Source organism: Gobio gobio (assembly GCF_949357685.1).
Source record: "Gobio gobio genome assembly, chromosome: 24".
Lineage (NCBI taxonomy): Eukaryota > Metazoa > Chordata > Actinopteri > Cypriniformes > Gobionidae > Gobio > Gobio gobio.
The window spans coordinates 18770384-18792572 of NC_137120.1; the positions used below are offsets into that span (position 1 = coordinate 18770384).

Genomic DNA, 22189 nt, shown 5'->3' on the forward strand with positions numbered 1-22189 from the left:
GGGAGAGGGAAGTCTGGGTGTCTCTGCTTAGACTGTTGCCCCCACGACCCGGCCCCGGATAAGCAGAAGATGATGGATGGATCTTAAAATGTTGTGTAATTGCTCTTCTCTGAAGCGGTAGAAGTGCAGTACCAATGAAGCCTTGATTCCTGCTCCCTCTCTCGCCTTTACCCTAATGTTGTTGTAGATTTCTTTTTTCTTTGGAACACAAAAGACAAATGTAGAATGTTGGGGTCCAAATATAGTGGCATGTAACTAGTTGTGTTACTCTTCTCCTGGTGTGCAGTCACTGCTGTGCGGCCCAACGCTGGAGGTCTCGTCCATTCTGCCTCTGTTGGAGCAGCTGTCTGACTCTGACAGCACCGGCCTCAGCGTGCATGTGCTCTGCGCCACCAAACTGGGCCAACACAAGAGCTCCATCGACAGACTTCTAGACCGATGCCCGCAAGCCATCATCTCCTACGCCAACCATGAGCTACAGAACGACAAACTGGTAACAAGCTCAAGCTCTCTAGCAATAAGGCCAGAAACATATAAGACTTCTAGACATGCTTAATTTGTCATGACGGAACGACATTGCATTCTCAGTGTTACTGGCCAAAGTGTCATAAAAATGGATGAAAATTGTTAGAAAGGTTTGCTTTATGACTTTCACCATTTTGAATGGATTCACAAACTACTCCTAAAATGTTTGTCCAAACATCACCAAAATTGTTTCAAATCATATTCAGAATAAAGGTTATCAATTCTAAGAAAATATATAGCAGAGTTTACACCATGTCAACTATTATGATAAACGGCACAAAGGAACTATATTGTTGCAATCACTTTCAGAATGATTTTTTTCCATCTAATGAATGCTAACATTTTGGCAGCCAATCAGAATCCACCTGACTTTGAAGAGCTCGAGCTTTTAAAACGGCAGACGTCAAAACATTATCATGCACTTGTTTGGACGCTAATATAGTTATGGTTAATCTTTATAGTTATCGTTCTTAGCCACATTAGCAAATATTAGCACATTTTGGCAGGATTTCAAAGGGCTAAAAAGGGTGTCCGTTGTCCATTACTAGTATACCCTAACTTGAACATGATGCAAAATCTGGGGATATCTTTCGCCCTCACGCAACATTGTCAATTATAATTATTTTTAAAAAGCGATAATAAAAACGTGATGTGACGCGATAAAAGTGTTACTTTCAATGTCAGTTTTTATCTTTATTTACTGGCCACTGATTGAGTTTTACTTCTCACATCCACTCTTTCAATCCAGCCTCTGTGGTGGCAGAAGCTTTTCCCTGAGGTATGCGACAGAATGAGAAAAACAGGAAATGACAACGCCGTCCTCCTCTCAGCACTCAAAGGTAGCAGCTGCTTTAAGCTACTGTATGTCCAAACACAACAGAATGAACTGAAGTGAATTCTGCTTCTCATGAAAACATATTTTCTTTCACAGAAACTCTGGTTGTGGCGGCCAAAGAGTTGAACCCATTAGAGTTCCTGGAGATGTTGCCGGATGATGGAACCGCCCATTTTTTCCTGCCACATCTGCTCGAATGCAGCCAGTGAAATCTCATGACATTTGGCATTTATTTTAGACAATCAGTGAATCAACACTAAACCTGTTTAAAGACAGGATCGTCCTGCTGCTTTGAATGCTGATAACCAAAATACTGTCATGTGTCCACTCAGATGTTTGATTGCTGTGAAACATGTCCTGAAACTACATGTTACAATCATTCATAAAATCTGTAATGTTTCAAGTTTACTTAAAACCAGGTACTCCTTAATTAAATCAGGATAAATATAGACTACAAAATATAACAAAATACGCTGATGTACAATAATTCAATTACAAGTGTTTTTTAAATTGTTTGTTAGGCTTGCACTGGTTTTGTTTGTGTTTCTCAAATATTTGTGTGCACATTACCCACAATGCATCTATCATCTCATTTCATCTGATTTTTCAGAATGAACATTTTAAAGCATCTGTTTTGTTTATTAAATTATATTCAAATGCAGTCTTGTGCACAGCTCATTTTGTAAACATTCTCTTCTATGGACAAAATCATATTTTAAAGCTTCAATTCAAATGCTAACAACTCTTCTTCCAGTCTGACCTTTACAGAATTCTCTTAAAAAATCTACATAATTGTATTCTGATACAGCCTATTTAGCAATAGTATCCAATCATATTCCAATTTTAATTCCAATTCTTATTCACTTATTTTAAGATATTTGGCACATTTAATTAACTAAGTTTTTAATCTCTTTGTCATGTTAAACAATATTCCAGAACAGGAATGTTTTTCTGCTCTTTTGCAAACACAATAAAATAATTATGAAGAGCTACAAGTGTTTATTTAGAAAAATCATGAGCAAGTATTAAAACAAACTTCCTGTTACAAGCACATTTTAACCACTACCAAACAAACCCAAGAAGCCTCTCTTTTTCCCTAAAAAAAAAAAGAGAAATAAAATTATACTATTTAGTTTGTCTAACTGGAGAAATGTGCTCAATTTAAATTTAAAACATTTGTGTAATTAGACTTTTGAGTTATAGGCCCGGTTTCACAGACAGGGCTTAGACTAAGCCAGGATTAGTCCTTAGTTCAATTAGGACATTTAAGTAACTTTTATAAACGTGTCCAAGAAAAAAACATTACTGGTGTGCATCTTGAGACAAAACAATGCCACTGACATATTTTAAGATTTGTCAGTGCAAGATTCTTTCAGTTAAAACAGCTCAAACATGCATTTTAGTCTAGGACTAGCTTAAGCATTGTCTGTGAAACCGGGGGATTGTGTTTTTTAGCTTTGCCTAACAGGGTAGTAAAATATGATTCTTGCCCTAATCTCATAGACTTGTACAAGTCATGCAAACTCACCGTCTTTTTCGAGTACGGTGTATGTGGTCTCCATTCCGGCCTGGATGTGGTCAGTGACGTGACAGTGCAATAGCCATGTGCCAGAATACAGCGGACGCATGGTCACTGTCTGGAACGTCCCGGGGAATAAATCAAACACGTCTGCTCGATGTGTACCACTGATCTGCGGTTAAAGCGACAGTCATCACACTGCTGCTCTGGAAGATTTTTACATTTCCTGAAGAGTGAGTGAGTGGGTGGGTGGGTTAGGGAGGAGTGAGTGGGTGAGAGGGTGTGTGTGTGTGTGTGTGTGTGTGTGGGAGAGTGAGTGAGTGAGTGAGTGGGTGGCTGGGTGGGTGGAGGAATGCTTTACCTTATAGTCAAAGCTGTGGCCGTGGAAGTGTGCAGTGTGTATGTCCACCTCGTTTCCCATTCCCATCAGATACCAGTACACTTTTTCTCCAACCTTCATGTTCAGGCCTTTAAGGTTGCCATAGACTAAACCATTTATTCCTGTAATAAACAAAAGAATAACCATTTGTTTTAAATAGAGATTTTGGTTAATAATAATAATAATAACAACAGTAACATTGCTTGCAATTCAATGCTGAGGCAATAATGCTTTAAAGGAAATTAAAAGGAAATTTCTCATGGAGAGTTTAACAGTTAGAACATATTTTAGAATGTTAAAACAGTCCATGAGAAGTTTTCAATTATTTGAGAATTAAAAAGTCATCCTTACTAAAGCCATGGTTCCACCACAGGAACTTTGAACTTTCCCTAGGAACTAGGGACTTTGGGGTGGTAGTCTGTGTGTTTCGACCAAAGGGACTAGGGTCTAAATGAAGTTACGGGTAAAAATGTACCCCTCACAAAGTCCCTGCTCACGAGGTGTGCTTTTCAAAGTTCAGGAACTTTCAGGGGGGGGGGGGACTTAGGTGCTGAACATGCTGATTGGTTAAATTAAGTTCATGCAGCATTTTGATTGGTTGACTCCACTTAGCATTTTATCTCAAACCAACATTTTTAAAAGTCTGTTGCAGTGCGTGCAGTAAGAGTTGTTTGCTATTCAAATCAATAATGAAGTTTAAAAAATACGACTGATGGTCCGATGGCGAGGTTCAGGCTTTATTAAGCTTATATGCTGAGGACGAAATCCAGAGGGAACTGGAAAGTCGCACACAGTCCTACGTCAAGGGACTAATTTGCCAAATCTTCACGGTACTTTAACAGGTCTGGGGGGAAAAAAGTTCCTGGGACAAATTGTTATGGGTAATTTCAGTGGAAACACGGCTTAAGTGACATGTCCTCATCCTCAAAAACCACACATTAAACTCACCATGCATCTTATTGCTTTCGATAAACTCCTCATCCTCCTTCAGTTCTTTTGGAGGGGCTTTAACGTGAGCTTTGATGTTGTCATCCAGATACCAAGATTCATTCTCATCAAAGACCATGAAGAGCAGAGCAAACTCCTCAACCTCTTTCTTCAGCCCAAATGTCCGCGCCAGGCTCTTCTTGCAGATGACCAGGGGCCCAATCAAACCACTGTACATATCCTGCATGAGAAGAAATCAGATTTACATAGACTCTTGCTCCATTCCAACACCATTTTTAGACACCATGGGCCATAATATTGTTCTATAGATATAATTACGCAACCTTCTAAGATACCTTCTTTTGCCCAAATTCTAAGGCAAATTACATTTGCAAAGCTCATCAGGGTTTAGGAATTATTCATTTCTCGGGTAGACAGTCACGAGATATTCTGGATTTTCGCAAAAGATTAGATCCAAACTGGTTCAAAACAAGGTCCCATGACCTTGTTTCATTGGTGAGAAAGGTACCTTAATAACATCTACGGTGGAGTAATATGCTCCAACACTGCATTCCTCCTGCTCCTCTGTCGGCCCAGAACTCTTTGGGAGGTACCAGGTATAGGTCTGAGTATCACCTTGAGTGAGAAACATATTTATTTAGACTTAAGGAACAATATGAACTTCATTTTGTATAATATACAACTGTCAGATCATCTTGTCGTTTACCTGGACGTGTCAGGGCGACCTGAGGACTGTCAGTTTTAACTCCATGGGCGTGTATGGAGTACGGTCTCTTAGCCATGTTCTTAAACACAATCTTCACTTTTTCTCCCACTTTACCATGGATCATGGGCCCTGAGGTGAGCAATACCACAGCTGAGCATATTCTGAAGGTTTACAAACATTTACACCAAATTACATGTCAACCATCAATATACAGAATATTCTGTACATATTTACCCATAATTCCCAAGTGTTCCATATCAGCAGGTCTGTCCTTGGGTTTGGTGAAGGTTTCATCAGTGTACTCTCTGTACAACACCTTCTTATATTTTGAACCAATGAATTTCCCTTCTTTCTTGAGGAAATCGTTGCCTGGACTGAATATATCAAAATAAATGTGATTTAGAACTTTCATTTGTTTTATTGACAGTCTAAAAACTTTAAAATATTTTTCAAATACATGTGGGTCTATATTTCAGCCAAAAATGATATTCTTCCCCTGACACTCGGTGTATAACCAGGTTTGGCATCAATAGCCAAGTTTACATCCACTTTTTGCACTGATTTGTTATCTACAAAGTGATATTGCGTTAAAAGAAGACTCCAGCCTGTTTCCATTCAATTGGCCCTTTACCGATAAAATGGTTTGATGTGGCGGAAAATGCATGTAATCAAATCGATCAAAAACATCATATCACTGCTAATTGTTTTTCTCAGAGACAGATGCAGCTGTAACCAAAACTTTTTATTTTTGTAGGCCTATATTTAACTTTATTAAATGGTCTATAGAGCTGCCGTCTTAACAATCCTAAAATTAGTTTAGAGCTTTCTGGATTCAACCCACTTTATTTTTACCAAATTAGTTTGAGATACAATTATATCTGCCCATGAAATCGAGATTTTATGATTTGTATTTATTTAAATTGTATTTATTCAGATGCAGACGTAACATGTTTATTTTACCTTTTTTTTTGTCAGTATTAGAAACTCCAAAAAACTTCCTTCGTTTGACAGACGCCCCATTTTTATTTTTGACGAGCTACCGAGATTTTCAAGGTGCTATATTTTCCTCATCCATTTTTAAAAACAAAACTTTATTATATATGATTAAATTGTATACACAAAATTAATGAAGCAATAATTTCTGATGAACTTTTATTAGATTACATGAAAGTTAAAAAAATGATGTTTGAGAGGTAACACGTCTGAATAAGATCCCACCCGAGACACCATTTTTGTATTTATTACCAATAGTAATAAAATAATTTAATATACAATTTAATAAAATGAATATAATAGATTTAATGCGCCTTTGAACTACAGAGAAACGGTGCTTTAACAGGAGCAATGCAACGAACACAGACTCTGTATAGGCTAATTGTCATTCTGTCAATTCTGCCACATTTATTTGCGATAAAGCCCATTTCCTTTACAAAAAGTGTTGCCAAACTAGTTTTCGCAGCATTTGAAGTATCGACATAGGATTTATACGCTAAAGTTAAAAAGATTGTGTCGACATTTGGAAAAAATGATCGATGATTGGCATTTCCATCAGCTATATCGGTAAACATTTTGATGCGCTAAACCTTTTTCGCAAAAAAATCAGTGGATCTTCAATATCTCAAGTTCCAAACATAGCTCCAGGAGGAGCCAAATCATTCAGTCCTGTCAATTATCATTATGAGTGTATATAAGCAGCAGCCATTACAACTAGGTTTGGGTACCGTTCACATTTTAACCGGTACCTTTTTTCAGTACTTTAGGGATGTTTACCTCAATAACTGTAAAGAAAAGTAATTTAAAGAAGTGTTATTGACATTATGCCAGAGCTGTCTTGGTCGCTGTCTGCCATTGTCTGTGATGTTAGTATACTGTAATATTTACCAGTAAATAGTAGGCTACTAGCTACTTAATTAACTGAATTCATAAAAACTACAATTTTAACATAATTCGGTCGGTGCCGAATACAGAGTTCGGTACCCAACCCTAATTACAATGTCCAAACGACAATTCTTTCGGCATTCCTCCACCTCCCCATTTCGTCTATTTCTCCCATTCTTCCTCTATGTAGCACAATTATAGTGGGGTTCAGCTAGGAGCTCAGGCAGATTTGTTTACCATTTATCATTACTTATGGTGACGGAAATGGAATACCTTTCTTTCAGACCATGGTGCAGTTGATCCTCCCAGGTGCGGGTGGGTGAATAGTCCCAATCCATCTCAACTGCAGCGATGTAATACTTCTTCTGGTGAAGCATCGTCTCAGACTGACGGTTCCAGAACCGGCACTTCTCCACAGTGTAGTTGGCTCTCATGCCTCCATGATAATGATCTGTGGTTTTACAGTTCACCTCAAACTGTCCTGCAGACGCAGCATGTTAAATCATCAGAACAGCACAATGTGTAATACTTTAATGTTTATCAGAAATGCATATTTATGTGATTATGTAAGGAATAAATGAGTATTTGAGTCTTCTTCGTATGGACAAAAAATATCAAAATATATTTAAAAATTACTTATTTTGTGTTCTGCAGGAGAAGGAAATGCAAACAGGTTTGGTACAACAATGGTTGGACGCTTGTCAAGAGTTTCAATATAGCACATAATTGTTCTTCGTCACAGGGAGGTCAAAGAAAGAAGAGATGGGACTGTACCCATGCTGTCAGGCTCCATGATGACGGTGTGAGAGATGTGAGGAAACACACTGATGGTGTCTCTCCTGGTGTCTTTGTAGAGGAACCTGTTGCCCTCAAAATAAATTCCATGGATGTCTGTCTCTGATCCTAGCCCAGACAGATGCCAAGACACCTTATCACCTTTACACATACTCAAACCTTTGAGATTCCCATACATGAATCCATTGAGCGCTGTGAATGGTGAACACATATTAGTTAGGGTGAAAGAGCAAACAATACGTTTTTTTGTGCTACAGAAATGCCTAAATGTTTTATCAAGGAATGCGACTAGCGCTCACAGTGCATTTTATTGGACTCTTGAAATTCTTCATCATCTTTATTTATAGATTTGGGCTGCTTCACGCATCTGTTGATGTTGTCATCCAAATACCAGCTCAGGTTCTCGTCAAACACAGTTGCAAGAAGGTGAAACTCTTTATCCACATTTTTCTGGAATGGAAAATAAATATTGACAACGCTGTGAGCAAAGAATTGTTTCACAATATTGTTGGAACTCAGAAGTCAAAGTTCTCTGCCCCTGCTTTCAGCTACCAATCATGTAGTACTCTCATCTCAACGTTTTACAAATGTGAAAAATACTGCATAGCTCACTCAGCGTCATTTCTCTCACCTGCTTCCCTGATTTGAGGGTTTTTGGCTTGCAGATCAGAAGAGGTCCAACCAGCCCAGAGTTGGTGTCTCGGATGGGATCTACCGCTGAGTAGTACAGGTAGGTGATGCAGTCTGGATCTTTTTCAGTGGGTCCTCCACCCTTAGGTACCACCCAATCATACTGGTAAGTTGTGTCAGGACGGACCAATGCAGCAGGAAGTGGCTCAACTACTCCTAAAAGAGATGAAGAACATGCAACTTTTCTACATTCAGTGAATTTTGTCTTGCCTTATAAGTAATATGAAAGGCATTTTATCCATTGGGAATTGATTGAATTGTTAAAACTGGGCTTTCTGTGCCAAGATGGAGTCAGAGCTGAATTAGGATTTGGCCTACACTTTGCAGGATTTTTTATAATTTTTACAATTTGTAATGTGTGTAATATAAACTGGTGAATTGTTCTCAAAAAGACCAGAAACAAGTATTAAGGAAGATCATATGGTGAATTTGATTGGATTTTCCTCTCTGTTCATTGTCAGTAAAGCCAGTCATGCACTCATCATTCACCCAGATAATTCAAAGAGGGAACTTTGATCTCGTAGATTTGGACTGATTTGTTTGAGTCCAGTCAGGACTGGTAAATACACTTTTGCGCAATGATCGCTGACATTGATTCAACATTTGACTTAATATACAACAGTCTGGGATTGCTTGTCCCTTAATCTCCAGATCTTTCTGTTTATAACTGAGATCTTTTTCTTACTTGCTTCTTTCTTGAGTTCACGAAGCTTCTTGGCAGTGTATGACTCTGCATAAAAAAAGAAAAGAAAATAATAAAAAGACTGTCATACATTTGTAACATTTATTTCATTATTTTTTTTACCTTCCAAGACGTTGTGGTAAAGTGTTCCATCCATTTCTATGCTATATTGCACTCCGTGAGGTTGAATACTGTAGGGCCTGCTTGCTTTATTTCTAAATGTCACTTTAATTGTGTCCTCTTCCTCTGCTCTGATGACTGGACCTAAAAAACAACTCAAAGACATTATGTTGTTCTTATAATCACAGTACAATCAAAACACTGAAATAAAGACAAATAATGTCTGCTCTTAAAAACAAATCACTGTAACATGCTCATAGTAACATCATAGTTGAAGGAAGAGTCCAAGTTAAATACAGTGTTCTGTCTACAACATTTACCCATAATTCCCAGGTGCTGCTCCTCTGGAGTCCTCTCTTTGCGCTTGGTGAATGTGTCATCAGTATATTCCACATATTGGACCTTCTTGTATTTGCCCCCGATGCGATTATGGTGGTTATCAAAGAAAGTGTCAGATACACTGTGGGTATTCAGAGACAAGCTCAAATTCAAGGACATTCCCTTTGACTTCAATATGTCTCTCAGTGAAGATCTTAAAACAATATTTTTTACCTGTCATCAACAAGTTTCTTCCCTGTATACTGGTTTATCTCTGTTGGCCCATAATCCCAGATGATTTCCTCAGCAGCAATGAAATACTGTCTCACTTCTCCAAACGGTCTGGGTTTATGCACATTTGGGAAACACTTCTTAATCTCAAAAAAGGCTTGCATGCCAGCTAATAGGGGGGAGAAATGTAATTAAATTCAACAAAACAATTACAGGTATAAACGGTGCGAAATTTACACTTAAATCTGGCCTGTCTTTACCTTCCAGATGATCATTGACTTGACAGCTGAGAAGCCATTGGCCGGGATTGTCCGCCACCATCTCTACATTAACAAAAGTAGCCGGGAACAGACTGATGGTGTCAACATGGTGCCGCCTGTCCGTAAGGATCTGTCCATGGAAGAAGGCTGAGTGGATGTCCACCTCGTTCCCCATCCCAAACAGGTGCCAGTGGATCTTATTTCCCATGCACATACTGAGGTCCGGCAAGTTGCCGTAGACGTACCCGTTGATTGCTACAATAAAGTTCACAAGCCAAATTCTTGGATAATTAGAGTATTTGGAATATACTGTACATTAGGCTAGTTAAAATATGTGTCTAGAACAGGGTTTGACCTATTGGCCTGTTCATGTAATAATGAGACATTATTGCAGGACATTATTACTGAACTTACAGTGCATTTTATTGCTTTCCTGGAAGCCTTCATCTTTCTTGTTGACTTTAGCAGCTGCTGAGCAGTAGGTCTTGATATTTTCATCCAGGTACCAGCTGAGGTTCTCGTCAGACACCGTAAACATAAGGGTGTAAAGATAGTCACTTGTTTTATCGCCATGGACATCTAGAGAGCCTAAGAATTGCACACAAAAAAGAATGATGAATTATTAGTGGACTATATCATAACTTAATGTGTGTGAATTATACAAGAAATTCCATGGTGGTCAGCATTTTATATGAATATTTGTATATTATATATATATATATATATATATATATATATATATATATATATATATATATATATATATATATATATATATATATATATATATATATATATATATATATATATATATATATAGTGCATAAACTATTTGCTAATCTGTTGTAGTGTAGCACTTAGCCAGATTTTTAACATAAAGGGCCCAATCTCGGCACAATGGGACAAGATTGCGAGCAACTTGCTCGCATAAACCAGACCATGTGAAAATGTGCATAAACCCAGGTCGTTTGGAGAAGGGATACAGTATTTCATTGCTGCCGAGAAAATCATCTGTGATTATGGGCCAACAGAGATAAAGCAAAGCAAGTGTTTTTTGCTAGTTTCAGCCTGACGCAGTAATCAGTTTCACGTCCAGCTTGTTTAAATAGCAAATGCACTTGCCATCTGTTCGTCCATGGGTGTGCTGGTCTGAAAATTAGGTGTGTTCAGGCGCATTGTTGGCGCATTGCTATTTTGAGAAACTGAAAACAACTGCGCCATTGACCAACAAAAACCTGGTCTAAAGTCAATAGTGCAGTATTTATTTCTTTTTTTGTTATTTAAAGGGCGCGTTAGTAATATGCGCCTATAGGCGGGTCCACAACGTGCGTACACTCTGCTTATTACACACACAGGGCACAGCACACAAACATTTTTAAATATTAAAAAGAAAGGATTCCTCTCTGGAGAAGCATTCAGCCTTTCCGCTCGCAAATTCCTTCATGTAAATAGCAAATCCGCCATGGTGCAAGCGCAACTGGCTTTTAAAGGAAATGGGAGATGAGACTCTGATTGGTTTATTACATGTTACGCCCAAAACACACCCAGGACTCATTAAGAGACTAGGCACAACCCTTTTGGACCATGTGCCAGGAGCACCAACGATTTTTTCCGTTGCTAACCTAGCAAAAGGGGATTTGGACCTACTTTCGGACCTAAGTGCACCTGCGCCATGTGCTTCAGACCATGCGCTCAGATCATTAAAATATGGCCCAAAGACTTATCTTCAAGACTAAAACAAAACTTGTTTATTATTTATTATTAACAATTATTTGTTATATAGGCTATTTGTGATCTATAAATCTACTCTCTATTTTAAAAAGACACTGATCCATTTGAATTCTAACTGGGTGGTGTGAAGCCCTGAGTGAAAAGACAAAAAGCTTTTAACTTAAAAGACCTATACAAAATATCAGACCTATAATGACGAAAACCCTCAGATCTTTTTTTTTTAAATATATATGCACATTATATTTTATGTGTTTTGCACATTCATTCTTCTTTTAAGATGTTTCTATTTAAGCTGTAAACATGTTTAAATTATCATATTTGAGGTGGGACTACTTCTAAGTGGATGAATTTCCCGTTATTTGTCACTGCTGTTAATTCTTTGTGTGTATCATATCCAATTCAAAGCATTCACTGGCTTACATTGTCATGAGTTGGAAAAAAAAACATGTTACAGTCAATATGTGATTCTTTCAAACTAGCCTCATGCTAATGTATTATGCTTTGTGGCTATACTTTTGCTAGCATTTTATTTGCTTGTATTAGAATCCAAAACGTTACTGTTATTAGAGGGGTCCTAGCATGTGAACCCTGAAGTGAAGAGAAAGATTTGTACCTTTTTTACATATAATGAGAGGTCCAATGAGACCTGAGGCGATGTCTTTGGGGGCGTGAACATGGGAGTGGTACATTCTGGTCAGGCAGTTAGTGTCATCTTTGCCAGGAGTATGTGAAGGGGGTAGAGTCCAAACATAAGTAAAAGACTTCCCAGGGGCCACTGAATCGTCATTTTTCTCCACCTTTTCCGATGAATCGGGATATAGTGCTCCTGGAGAGAAATCCCATATTCACAGTATGTATGATGAGCAATTCATGAGTTAAACTGATGACATGAATCCAGACACTTATTTGACATCATTTGCAGCACGCACCTTCATTGGTCTTGTTGTAACTGAGGCCGTGTGCATGGATGGAGTACGCTCGTGTGGCCATGTTCTTCAGATGCACTAAAACTATGTCATCTTCCTCTGCACTAATGAGGGGTCCGAGGTAGCCCAGCCACTTGGGTTTTTCTATCTCCTGCCTGTAGGTGGCGTCAGTATATTGCTGATACACTGCCTTCTTATACACCTGCCCAATCCGCTGCTCTCCCCTCTCCAGAAACACCCGTGCATCTCTGTCAAACACCAACACAACATTCTCTGTGAGGCTTTTACATGCACTCACTCACAGAAATATTCCAGGTTAATAATTGCATGACTTTCACAGTAATTCAACAGTAGGACTTATCTTGTATCTAACTGCACTCTTGGAATATCATACTGTATTTCTACAGTGCATATGTACTATGAAGGGTCCCAGCGTGCAATGCAGCATGAATAGATTATGCCGTGGATTTTCTTGATCCTTGTTGATTTTATTTGTGCTGATGAACTTATAAGTATTAATTATTAGTATTTGTTGAGTGTCACCATTGTTGTGTTTTTGTATGTTGAGTATTAATGTCTGTGCATCATGAGCTGATGGGGAAAAAATCTTGTGATGCAAGTTGATAAGATAAATCTCAGCAGCTGCTTTGCTATCGTGAAATATCCATCTACAAACAATTGTGAATTTGAAATAAGATATAAATGCTGAAAAAAGTTTATTAAATGCTGAAATAACACTGAAATATATATATTAACTAACTTAAATCCCGCCAATCAACTTTTTTATATTCTAGCTTGTCATCGTTTTAACAAATGTTTTCATTTGTCACACTTCTGACATGGCTTGAACAGAAATTTGAATATAAATATACAAGGTCCAAGATCCCAAGCTAATGGAACACTGATTCAACACAATTAAAGAGCAGTAAAGTACTGTGATATCAGCATCATTTTGCTGTTGATTAACAGTAATTCATAAGGAAATGACCCAGCATGCATTAATTTCACTGTAAATTTACTAAATTTACTAAATTTACTACAATAAACTACAGTAATTTATTGTAAAATAATACTCTTTAATACTGTAAATTCCTGGCATCTTTTTACTTTCACAGTTGAGTAAGTAATAAGAAATATACAAGCGGAGTTGTCATTAAAGTTCAAAAGAAGGCTATAATTTACAATCATAGTTCTACAACTAGTGCACTTTAAATGTTTGAATGTTAAATCAAATGTTATTATAAGCTAATTTCTTGCATACAGAACTCATAACTCCTGTACATTCTACTCAGAAGTGTTTATACTCACTCATCTTCTTTTATGGTTTTGTTCTGAATCAGATTTTTACCACTAGGAGCATAATCCCACTGAATCTCCTTAATGGCAAAGAAATATTCCCTTTTGATAGAAGACACAATGCCAGCACAACACAAAACCCCGAGCAGCGTCAACTGCAGCCCCTTCATTTTGGATCACTGGGATTTGACTATCAGAATGGAGCAGATGCTTTGCTTCTTTAAATGATAGAAGGTGACAGCAGTCAGCCAATCACAACAGATGTGAAGAGGACAAGTTAGCTAATACACACACAGCTGGGTGGTCTGCCAGTACATGACCCCGTGAATATACTGGCAGAATGTGACCCGGTGGACTCGGAAACTCCTGTCTATCAGAAAAGTTTTCTTTGCAGTCATTAACCATCTGTCTGATAAAGCTTGGGAGTGAATAAGTTTGCTTTTGTCCATTTGGATCTGAATTAAGACATTAAGGCCTGATTTCACAGGCAGGGCTTAGATTAAGGCCTTAGTTCAATTAGGCCATTTACGTTTTTATCTAAAAGTGATTACTGGTGCATGTGTATCTTGAGACAAAACAGTGACACTGACATATTTTAAGATATATCAGTGCAAGTTGCTTTCAGTTTAAACAGCTCAAATATGCATTTTAGTCTGGGACTAGGTTTAAGCCTTGTCTGTGAAACCGGGGGTTAGACATTAATTATGTTGTCTTGTTTGGACAATTTATAGGTACAATATCGACCAAAACAAACATATGGACTGGGTAAAAATTGTAAAGAAAAGTATAGTCACCCCAATGCTTCAGTGTGTTTGTACATAGCAGACGGGGAAAACACTTCTGACCAAAATCCACAACTTGTTTGCATTACGTAAAAATCAATAGGATCTCATGTCGAGTTGAGAAATGTTTGTCCGCTGTGAGTTGACAACTCAGCAGTTAAAATGCCTTGAAACCCAATTGCAATGCACTGGGACAGATAATTTCAAAATAATAAAGCAAGCTATGCTATGCTACAATTTTGTTGACAAATCATACCTCACTACTTCTGAACCCGTCAGGGAGAGATAGGGCAAAAGTCCAGAATTTTAATATTTTAATTTTAATTAAAAATGATGGCCTCAGTCCTTTTTCATTTTCATCTTTCACCTTTTGTGTTTCACAGAATGTTGCGCAGGTTTGGAAATTGGAATGGCATGAGGGTGAGTAAATAACGACAGGATTTTCATTTGGGGGATATAGGTATGTACAGAATTATAAAAAAAAGATATTAAAAAAATTGTTGGCTTAGCAAACCAAACGTTTTCAGCAACATGAAGTCGACTACAAAGTCTCACCCAGTAGCACACTATGCCAAAGATGTAAGAAATTACAAACATGATGATGAGGAAGAAGATGATTGACATGCATCAATCTGGGAAGGGTTACAAAGCTATTTCAAAGGTTCTGCAACTCCAAAGAACCACAGTCCATTTATCTGACATCCATTATCTCTAAACTGAAACAACTTGGACCAGAATTGGTTGAACTTCCAAAATTCCTCTAAAAGTACATAGATGACTCATCCAGCAAGTAAAAAGAGCCAAGGACAACATCCAAGGAACTGCAGGAATCTCTTGCATCAGTAGAGGTCAGTGTTAACAACTCAACTATTACAAAGACGCTGGCCAGAATAGCATTTATGGAAAAACTTCTACTAGTCAAAAGTGGAACTGTTTGGAAGACATGGGGTCCTGTTTACATCTGGCATAAACAAACCCAGAAAAGAGCATCATACATACAGTCACGTGATAGTGTAATGACATGAAGATGCTTTACTGCTCCAAGAAGACTTGTCATAATTAAAATTATTTACATTAATTCTGCTCTGGCGGTTCAGCGGGTAACACTGTTGCCTCATAACAAGATGTCCCTGGTTTGAGTCCTTGCCTAGCCAGTAGGCCTTTCTGTGAGGGGATTGCATGTTCTCCCCATGTTGGCTCTGGTCTGGCACAGAACGCATCCTTGTGAGATGGGTTGCGATCTTGTTATTCAGCTGACCATCCCAGCATTTTATTTTAAGTAGTGGCTAATGCACAATAAATACAACATAACATCACAAACAAATATCACAATCTATTAAAACATTTCTTTCATATTATTATAGACATTTATTTTCATATTATTTTAAATAATTTTATTTTACCTTGTATTTGTGAAAACGAGTATGTACGTTTAATTTTCCTATACTTTGTCAATGTTAAGATTCTTTTTATAATACAAATAAAATACGGCTTTATGGGCTTGTTTGGAAGATGGATAGATGAATTCTGCTCTACCAAAAAATATTTTCACTGTGAAACGCAAGTGATTATGCTACAATCATCCAAAGCATAGGAGTAAATACACAGCTGAATATTTAGGCCGATATAGTCTAGACTATTTTAGAACCTGATTGAGATGCTGTGGCAGGACTTGCTGAAAAAAGCCTCAGGGCTGAACTAAAGCCGGTTTGAAAGGAAGAGTTGGCAAAAATGGCACCTCAGCTATTTGAAAGACAGTTCTCCGAAGCATTTGGTTTCTGCTGAAGTTGGCACATTATTTCAGGGGGCAGTTATTTTTTCACATAAATATACTGGGATATATTTTACATTTTGATTGAAAATCTTGTTTGATATGATTTATACATAAAAATACAGGAAATCAGGATGGGGCTAAATTCCATTTCACAGATCTGTAAACTAAAGAGTTTGTGCCCATTTACTTGTGTAGTTTATGTTTGGCCCGAAATCTGCATGTCTATAAAATACATACCAAGAGGCTTTGGGGCAAGTCCTACAGTGTGACACGGCTTAATGTTTGAGAGATTATTGCTGCAACGGGATAATGAGGCTTACAGCAACAATTTCCCAGTAGATTTTTGCAATAATGCTGTACTGCAATTGCGGCAATCTCAAAATGTGAAATTATCCACAAATCGAACAAAACAGAAAAAAAGTTGTCTAAAATGAAACGTATTTATTTAATGAAGGGAATATTTAAAACATATTACAGCTTTTATAGGTATATAAAACAACATTCAACTGTTCTTCTATTACTCTCAATATTTAAATAATTTACAAAACAACTTCCTGTACAAAACGACCAGAACTCATACAAAAATACTTTTATATTTTAGCAAAATGCATATTGCAGGTACAATACAATACAAATGTTTGTTCTATACAGAAAACATGTGCTGCTAATACAAACTCGGCTGGAGTGGTGTGGAAATGGACTTAGTGTTTACATTTTTGTCCAAGGCCACTTACAGCTGTTAATGTGTATTCCCAGACAGCAACATAGTGTCTGCCCAGATCCGGCCCTCATCTGGTACGCATGGAATCCACATGTACCAGATGTGGCCCGGATCTGAGCCGACACTATGTTGCTGTCTGGGTTGGAGTGTGTGATTGACAGATCTGTCGGCTCTCTGATGGCCCAGTGTTTCTACTGCAGATGAGCAGTCCTGTTTCTGACTGACAGAGGCTGGGAAGCGTTCCGTCCTCAGGCGTTTAGACTGTACTCCTGTTTGTAGCAGCATGGCCGGCACACTGCGTTCACCAGACCACTGATGAACTGCAGGAAACAGATGAGGAACTCCAGGGCGCTGAGACCCAACAGGATGGACAGCAACGTCACATTCCACTCCACAACGTGTGTCGGTTGAGTGCAGACAGACCATCTCTCTGGAGCAAACAGATACCTGAATAAATGAAGGAATAGAGTTCAGGGCTTTTGCCTAATAAAGCCACCATCTATGTATTATCAAAAAAAGAGCTCACTGTCCCCCGTCGTTCTCAAAAGGAGAATTCCATCGCATCGAAGTGAAGCAATACGGCCCCTTCCAGAGCGCCAAAGCGGAGATCAGGAAGCAGTATCCAGAGCCGGCGAGTCCCACCAGAGCCGCTATCACTGAACCACACATCTGCGCACACAATGTGAAACTGATGAATGAGGCTGACCTGTACAGCATGTCCTTGATTTAGAGCTCCCCCTTTCCAACACTCACCGCACAGCTCTCTGTTCCACAGGAATCCGCACACTTCCCCATTCCCAGAAACACACAGACCGGAATCAGCACCTGAATGTGGACAAGGAGTTATTAAAACAGTTCAACTGGATACTTGAGTAGTTGTACCTCAATTACTGCATTTTTCCTTCTGAGATAAATGGGATATATTTAACAAGAAAAAATCTGGAACTTATTATCCATAGACTTATTTGTGAAAAGTGACTTGGTAATTTGTGTTAAAATTTGGAGTCGATTTGGAAAATTGTGTTAAATGTGGAACAATCTTGCATTTCGACAACAAGGAAGGTATAGTACCATATTGGATATCTGACGATTTCAACCCAGTACTTCATTTTAAGCTTAATTACGTTAATTCCATCTGTGAAGTTGTCATTGCTTACTAGGTAAATGCGTATTCTTGTTTCCTCAGATGTAGCCTATGTCTTGTGTAATAAGGTTCCTTCATCGATTTATTTTAGTGTTAGCTCATTATTTTCTCATTTAAGTTGTTCAGAAATGCCCAGTTTACTCTATAACACTCATTCCAACACAATCTTAATCTTCAGTATTGTTGCCCAAATTCACACAATCTGACCCGTACGGAAAAATACGAAAAATGGGTAAATGTCATTGGGTCCTCCCCTAAACCCACCCTAAGTCAAACCTTCAAGGGGGCGTGGGCAGTAAGAGCTGAATTTGATCAAGAATAAGAGATTTCGACAAATCATAAAATACTTTCAAACTGTCTTGAGTTGCTAAACTGCACAGATATGAAGCTGTTGACCAATCCACAACCAAGAATCTTGCACACACACTTCCCATTGACTTCTGTTGTTTTTATATTACGCTTATTCGATTTTCTACATCCTAATGCTAAATTAAAACCTCACAGTTATTATATATATTTTTGCGTCATTGTAGTGATTTTTCATTAGCCTAATTTACCATGTTTATATTTTAATTAAGACAATATTTAGCATGTTTATTCAGAAGTGACCACAGAGTAGAGAGGTGTTCAGAAACCTCCATCCACCAACACTATCCCCCAACCAGGACACAAGACAACAAATCTGAGACTCACCACCAAACCACCTCCTCCGATTCCCATAAAGTACCAGACATATGTGGTCACATGATTTTCCTGAATGTATATCGTCTTTCCATCAGGAAAGAAGAGCAGGACGTTTGCCACGATGCAGCAAGTGGCGAGAGGGATGAGGGCCAATCCCAGAGACCTGGCAAAGCCCAGAGAACACATCTTCACACGGAGCAGAGGGAAAGAGAACAGCGACTGTAATCCGGGACAGGAAACTAGGGTGGTGGACGGAGGAGTGGAAGGATTTTAAGAGACTACCCCCCTCCTCTGCCCCCCATGAGCCGCTGTCCCTCTAAGGAGGAGGAGACAGGAAATGGGCTGACATTATACAGTATGACTTTGTGAGGGACTTTGTTTTTGCCAACAAAACTAAATTAATATAGTTTACATGTTGAGATCTAGGTTTGCAGTTTAACCTTGTGCTCAAGGGGCTAAAATACATGTTGTATTTCTACAAGTATCCTGTTTTTCAATGCTGACGACATATAGACGATAGATGGGGATTTTACCTTGTTTTTGAAAAGTTTTTCAGTGATGACAAAGTGAAAAAGTGTCTTTATTTAGTATTCATCGTCATTTTTACACACCCATTTGATCAAAAAATACAGTAAAACTATGAAATATTATTGGAATTTAAAATGGCTGTTTTTTTATGTGAGTATATGTTAAAATGTAATTTATTCCTGTGATCAAAGCTGAATTTTCTGCATCATTCAGTGTCATAATCCTTCAGAAATCTTTCTAATATGCTGATTTGATGATCAATATTTTTGTGAAATTACGCCTACGATCCAGGTGATGTCCAGATGGGTGTTGTTTCAGCCTTTAATACTTCTAATTTGTGACTATAGATGGCATCACTTGCTGTCACACATATACACACTAATGACATTGGGTTCAGAGATCACAAAATATATCTCTTTTGCCCTTACTTTCCCCCAGAGAAAACAGACGGCGATTACCTGGATATACAGGGCATAACAGGGCAATAACTGCCAAAAAACATCTCATATTTGGTTATGGTGTAAAATCTTTATTAAGCCAGACAAACATGAAGTAACACAGGCTTTTTTCGTGATCCAGGATTAGATGCTGGATTAATCAGGCTTTTTGAATAAAGCAGCCTGTTATAAGAAAGGAAGTATTACACTACATTACGTAACTCATGAGTTTTCCACAGAGGATAGAGGCGTCCACTGTTGTGTTTGTTGAGCTGTGCTTCGAGGGGGTTTGAGAACAAAAAAATGTTCTCAAGCATCTGTAGTACGACAAAAATGAATGTTGTAGAACTGCCTTGATGAGCTTCTTGTTCTTTTGATACTAGTTGAATATCAGTGAATATATATTTAATACTTCAGAGTTTAGTAGGCCTATGCCATTTCTGTAATGGTGGTTAATTCAAACTTTATTAAAAACCATTAGTAAAACATTTTCATTTCTATGCTTATAATATATGTGCGTTAATAAGAGTTGAATAACTTCTGCTCATAAGTTCCGTTTACTTGTGAAATAGAAGTAACCGTTAGCATACTTTAAATGAAGTATACCGATTACAGAAGCAATGCTTTATACTTTAAGGGAACATACTTAAGTGTGAACTGAATGTAATGTTTTCAGTGATTTAAAATGTACTTTAAAGAAAACCTTTAATTTACACTTTTTAAAAGTGCGTTAAAAAGAGTCTTAAAAGTGACTCTTTAAGTGGCCTTTATTTCTTTCCTATTATGGTGTATCTTCAAGCACAGTTTTTGTTAAAGTGCAAATGCAAAACAATTGAGCACACTTGTTTTTCACAAGGAGTTTTTATTACAGAGATGCATAGGTTGTGAAGCAGTGCTTAAAATGCTTTTAACATGTATTGCTACTATAAACAGCGGTAACAGTGACATAACAAAAGACACCAGTGTTCAATGAATATAGGTTAGTTCTCTAATAGTAATCCATTATTCATCAAGTCAAGTAATACAGTTCATTATAATGACTGTTGGCTGTTGCCAAGGAATGGATTATCTATCTTCAAACATGGCTCATCCACTTATAATTTCCAGTCATAATTTTCAATTTAATAAAACTGATTCAAATGTTTCTTTCTCACAGTCCTCTGGCAGGACATTTTTGACCTTATAAACTTCCCTTTATGAGAGCAAATTAATCAGACTAATGGGGAAAGAAAACAACGGAAGTGCAATGACATGACTTCCTGATAAATGTAACAAGTTTGTTCTTGTAGTCGGTCACTTCAGCCATGAGTTTCCTAAAGACACACATTTCTCCTCCACCCCTGATTTCCTTTTAGGAGAATGAATGGGCGGGCAGATTCCAGCGTCCTGACACATGTCGAGGGCTTTGCTGCTGTGATCTCACAAATACATAATTGCATATCACTGCAGTTCAGCCATATGCTGCGGCCTCATATGGCCACTGGACAATTGTGAGCGTTGTACTTATTGCCCTCTCATTACATGACAGAGCAGAAATAATGTTTTTATCATTCTGTTTGAATCAATCTATTCATCTCGTCTATAAGATATTAACTTAATTCTTAATCCAATTCAGAGGCTGCATCATTCGAAGGCCGTAAAGGTTGAACCGAGTGTTGTTAAATGGGACGGTCTAGCCTACAGAGGATTGTTCTTGTTGCCTAGCAACTGTGACAGCTGTTATTGATGAGTGGCAGTTTTTGGACTTTTTTGAATGTATATTAAACTGTTTGATAAAAGAAAAAAGAAAAAGAAAAACGGGTATGTTCACCGTAGTCCATTTCGATACATAATAAAGATAATCGCATCTTAGTAAGATAAGTCAACATTTGATTCCATATGTGTACTTGTCAAGACTGTTCTGGGTTCATGTTTTGGCAGCGGCTATTTACACTATAAGCAAAAATAACATATTTTCTTAGTGATATATCATTTTGGAGTGAAAATAGCAATAGATTCTATTTACACTTAGTGTAAATAGCAATAGATTCTAATAAAAATAGCAGCATTTTCTTAGCAATAAGTGTAAATAGTTATTTTAGTACATTATAAAACAGTATGCAATAATAACATATTGAGTGTAAATGATTATATTTATTAAATAAATGCCGCCTAATTGGGACATTAAATCCCTTCTTATACCTACCCCAATAAACACTTTATTAATAAATAACCGTTGGGCACTTTATTTTCACTTTTCACATATCACCTCAAAAACTACCTACAACGCACCTTACTCCC

General features: G+C 37.8%; 3 protein-coding genes across 4 annotated transcripts in view; 1 reads left to right on the forward strand and 2 right to left on the reverse strand.

Moving 5' to 3' along the window:
• The window catches only part of hps3 (HPS3 biogenesis of lysosomal organelles complex 2 subunit 1), a 26899-nt gene extending 24878 nt beyond the window's left edge, over positions 1 to 2021 (forward strand). For both annotated transcript variants that reach the window (XM_079807881.1, XM_079807882.1), the window contains 3 exons: positions 287 to 493; positions 1274 to 1364; positions 1457 to 2021. In XM_079807881.1, the coding sequence (XP_079664007.1) occupies positions 287 to 493; positions 1274 to 1364; positions 1457 to 1569 (411 nt within the window). In that variant the 3' untranslated portion in view covers positions 1570 to 2021. The remainder of the gene's footprint in view (positions 1 to 286; positions 494 to 1273; positions 1365 to 1456) is intronic.
• cp (ceruloplasmin) lies at positions 1573 to 14183 on the reverse strand. Its single transcript, XM_079807880.1, has 20 exons — positions 13852 to 14183; positions 12547 to 12791; positions 12231 to 12443; positions 10301 to 10474; positions 9887 to 10141; positions 9630 to 9795; positions 9398 to 9537; positions 9081 to 9221; positions 8961 to 9005; positions 8217 to 8431; positions 7885 to 8035; positions 7565 to 7777; positions 7064 to 7271; positions 5147 to 5286; positions 4913 to 5041; positions 4715 to 4821; positions 4207 to 4426; positions 3241 to 3380; positions 2889 to 3051; positions 1573 to 2456 (listed from the first exon to the last, which is right to left on the reverse strand). Exons 1-20 carry the CDS (start codon positions 14007 to 14009, stop codon positions 2416 to 2418), a joined length of 3264 nt encoding a protein of 1087 aa, XP_079664006.1. The 5' UTR covers positions 14010 to 14183; the 3' UTR covers positions 1573 to 2415.
• Positions 14184 to 16818: 2635 nt separating this feature from the next.
• On the reverse strand, positions 16819 to 19262 carry tm4sf18 (transmembrane 4 L six family member 18). The gene is made up of 4 exons (XM_079807938.1): positions 18954 to 19262; positions 17870 to 17941; positions 17643 to 17785; positions 16819 to 17563 (listed from the first exon to the last, which is right to left on the reverse strand). The coding sequence occupies exons 1-4, from the start codon at positions 19128 to 19130 to the stop codon at positions 17365 to 17367; spliced, it is 591 nt and encodes a 196-aa protein (XP_079664064.1). The 5' UTR covers positions 19131 to 19262; the 3' UTR covers positions 16819 to 17364.
• Positions 19263 to 22189: the final 2927 nt, after the last annotated feature.

Coding starts and splice junctions, on each gene's coding strand:
- cp (XM_079807880.1), bottom strand. CDS start 14,009: ATGAAGGGGCTGCAGTTGACGCTGCTCGGGGTTTTGTGTTGTGCTGGC. Junction 12,444..12,546: donor TTACAACAAGACCAATGAAG/GTGCGTGCTGCA, acceptor ATTTCTCTCCAG/GAGCACTATATCCCGATTCA. Junction 9,538..9,629: donor AAGAAACTTGTTGATGACAG/GTAAAAAATATT, acceptor GAATACCCACAG/TGTATCTGACACTTTCTTTG.
- tm4sf18 (XM_079807938.1), bottom strand. CDS start 19,130: ATGTGTTCTCTGGGCTTTGCCAGGTCTCTGGGATTGGCCCTCATCCCT. Junction 17,786..17,869: donor GTGGAACAGAGAGCTGTGCG/GTGAGTGTTGGA, acceptor TTGTGTGCGCAG/ATGTGTGGTTCAGTGATAGC. Junction 17,564..17,642: donor TTTGAGAACGACGGGGGACA/GTGAGCTCTTTT, acceptor TCATTTATTCAG/GTATCTGTTTGCTCCAGAGA.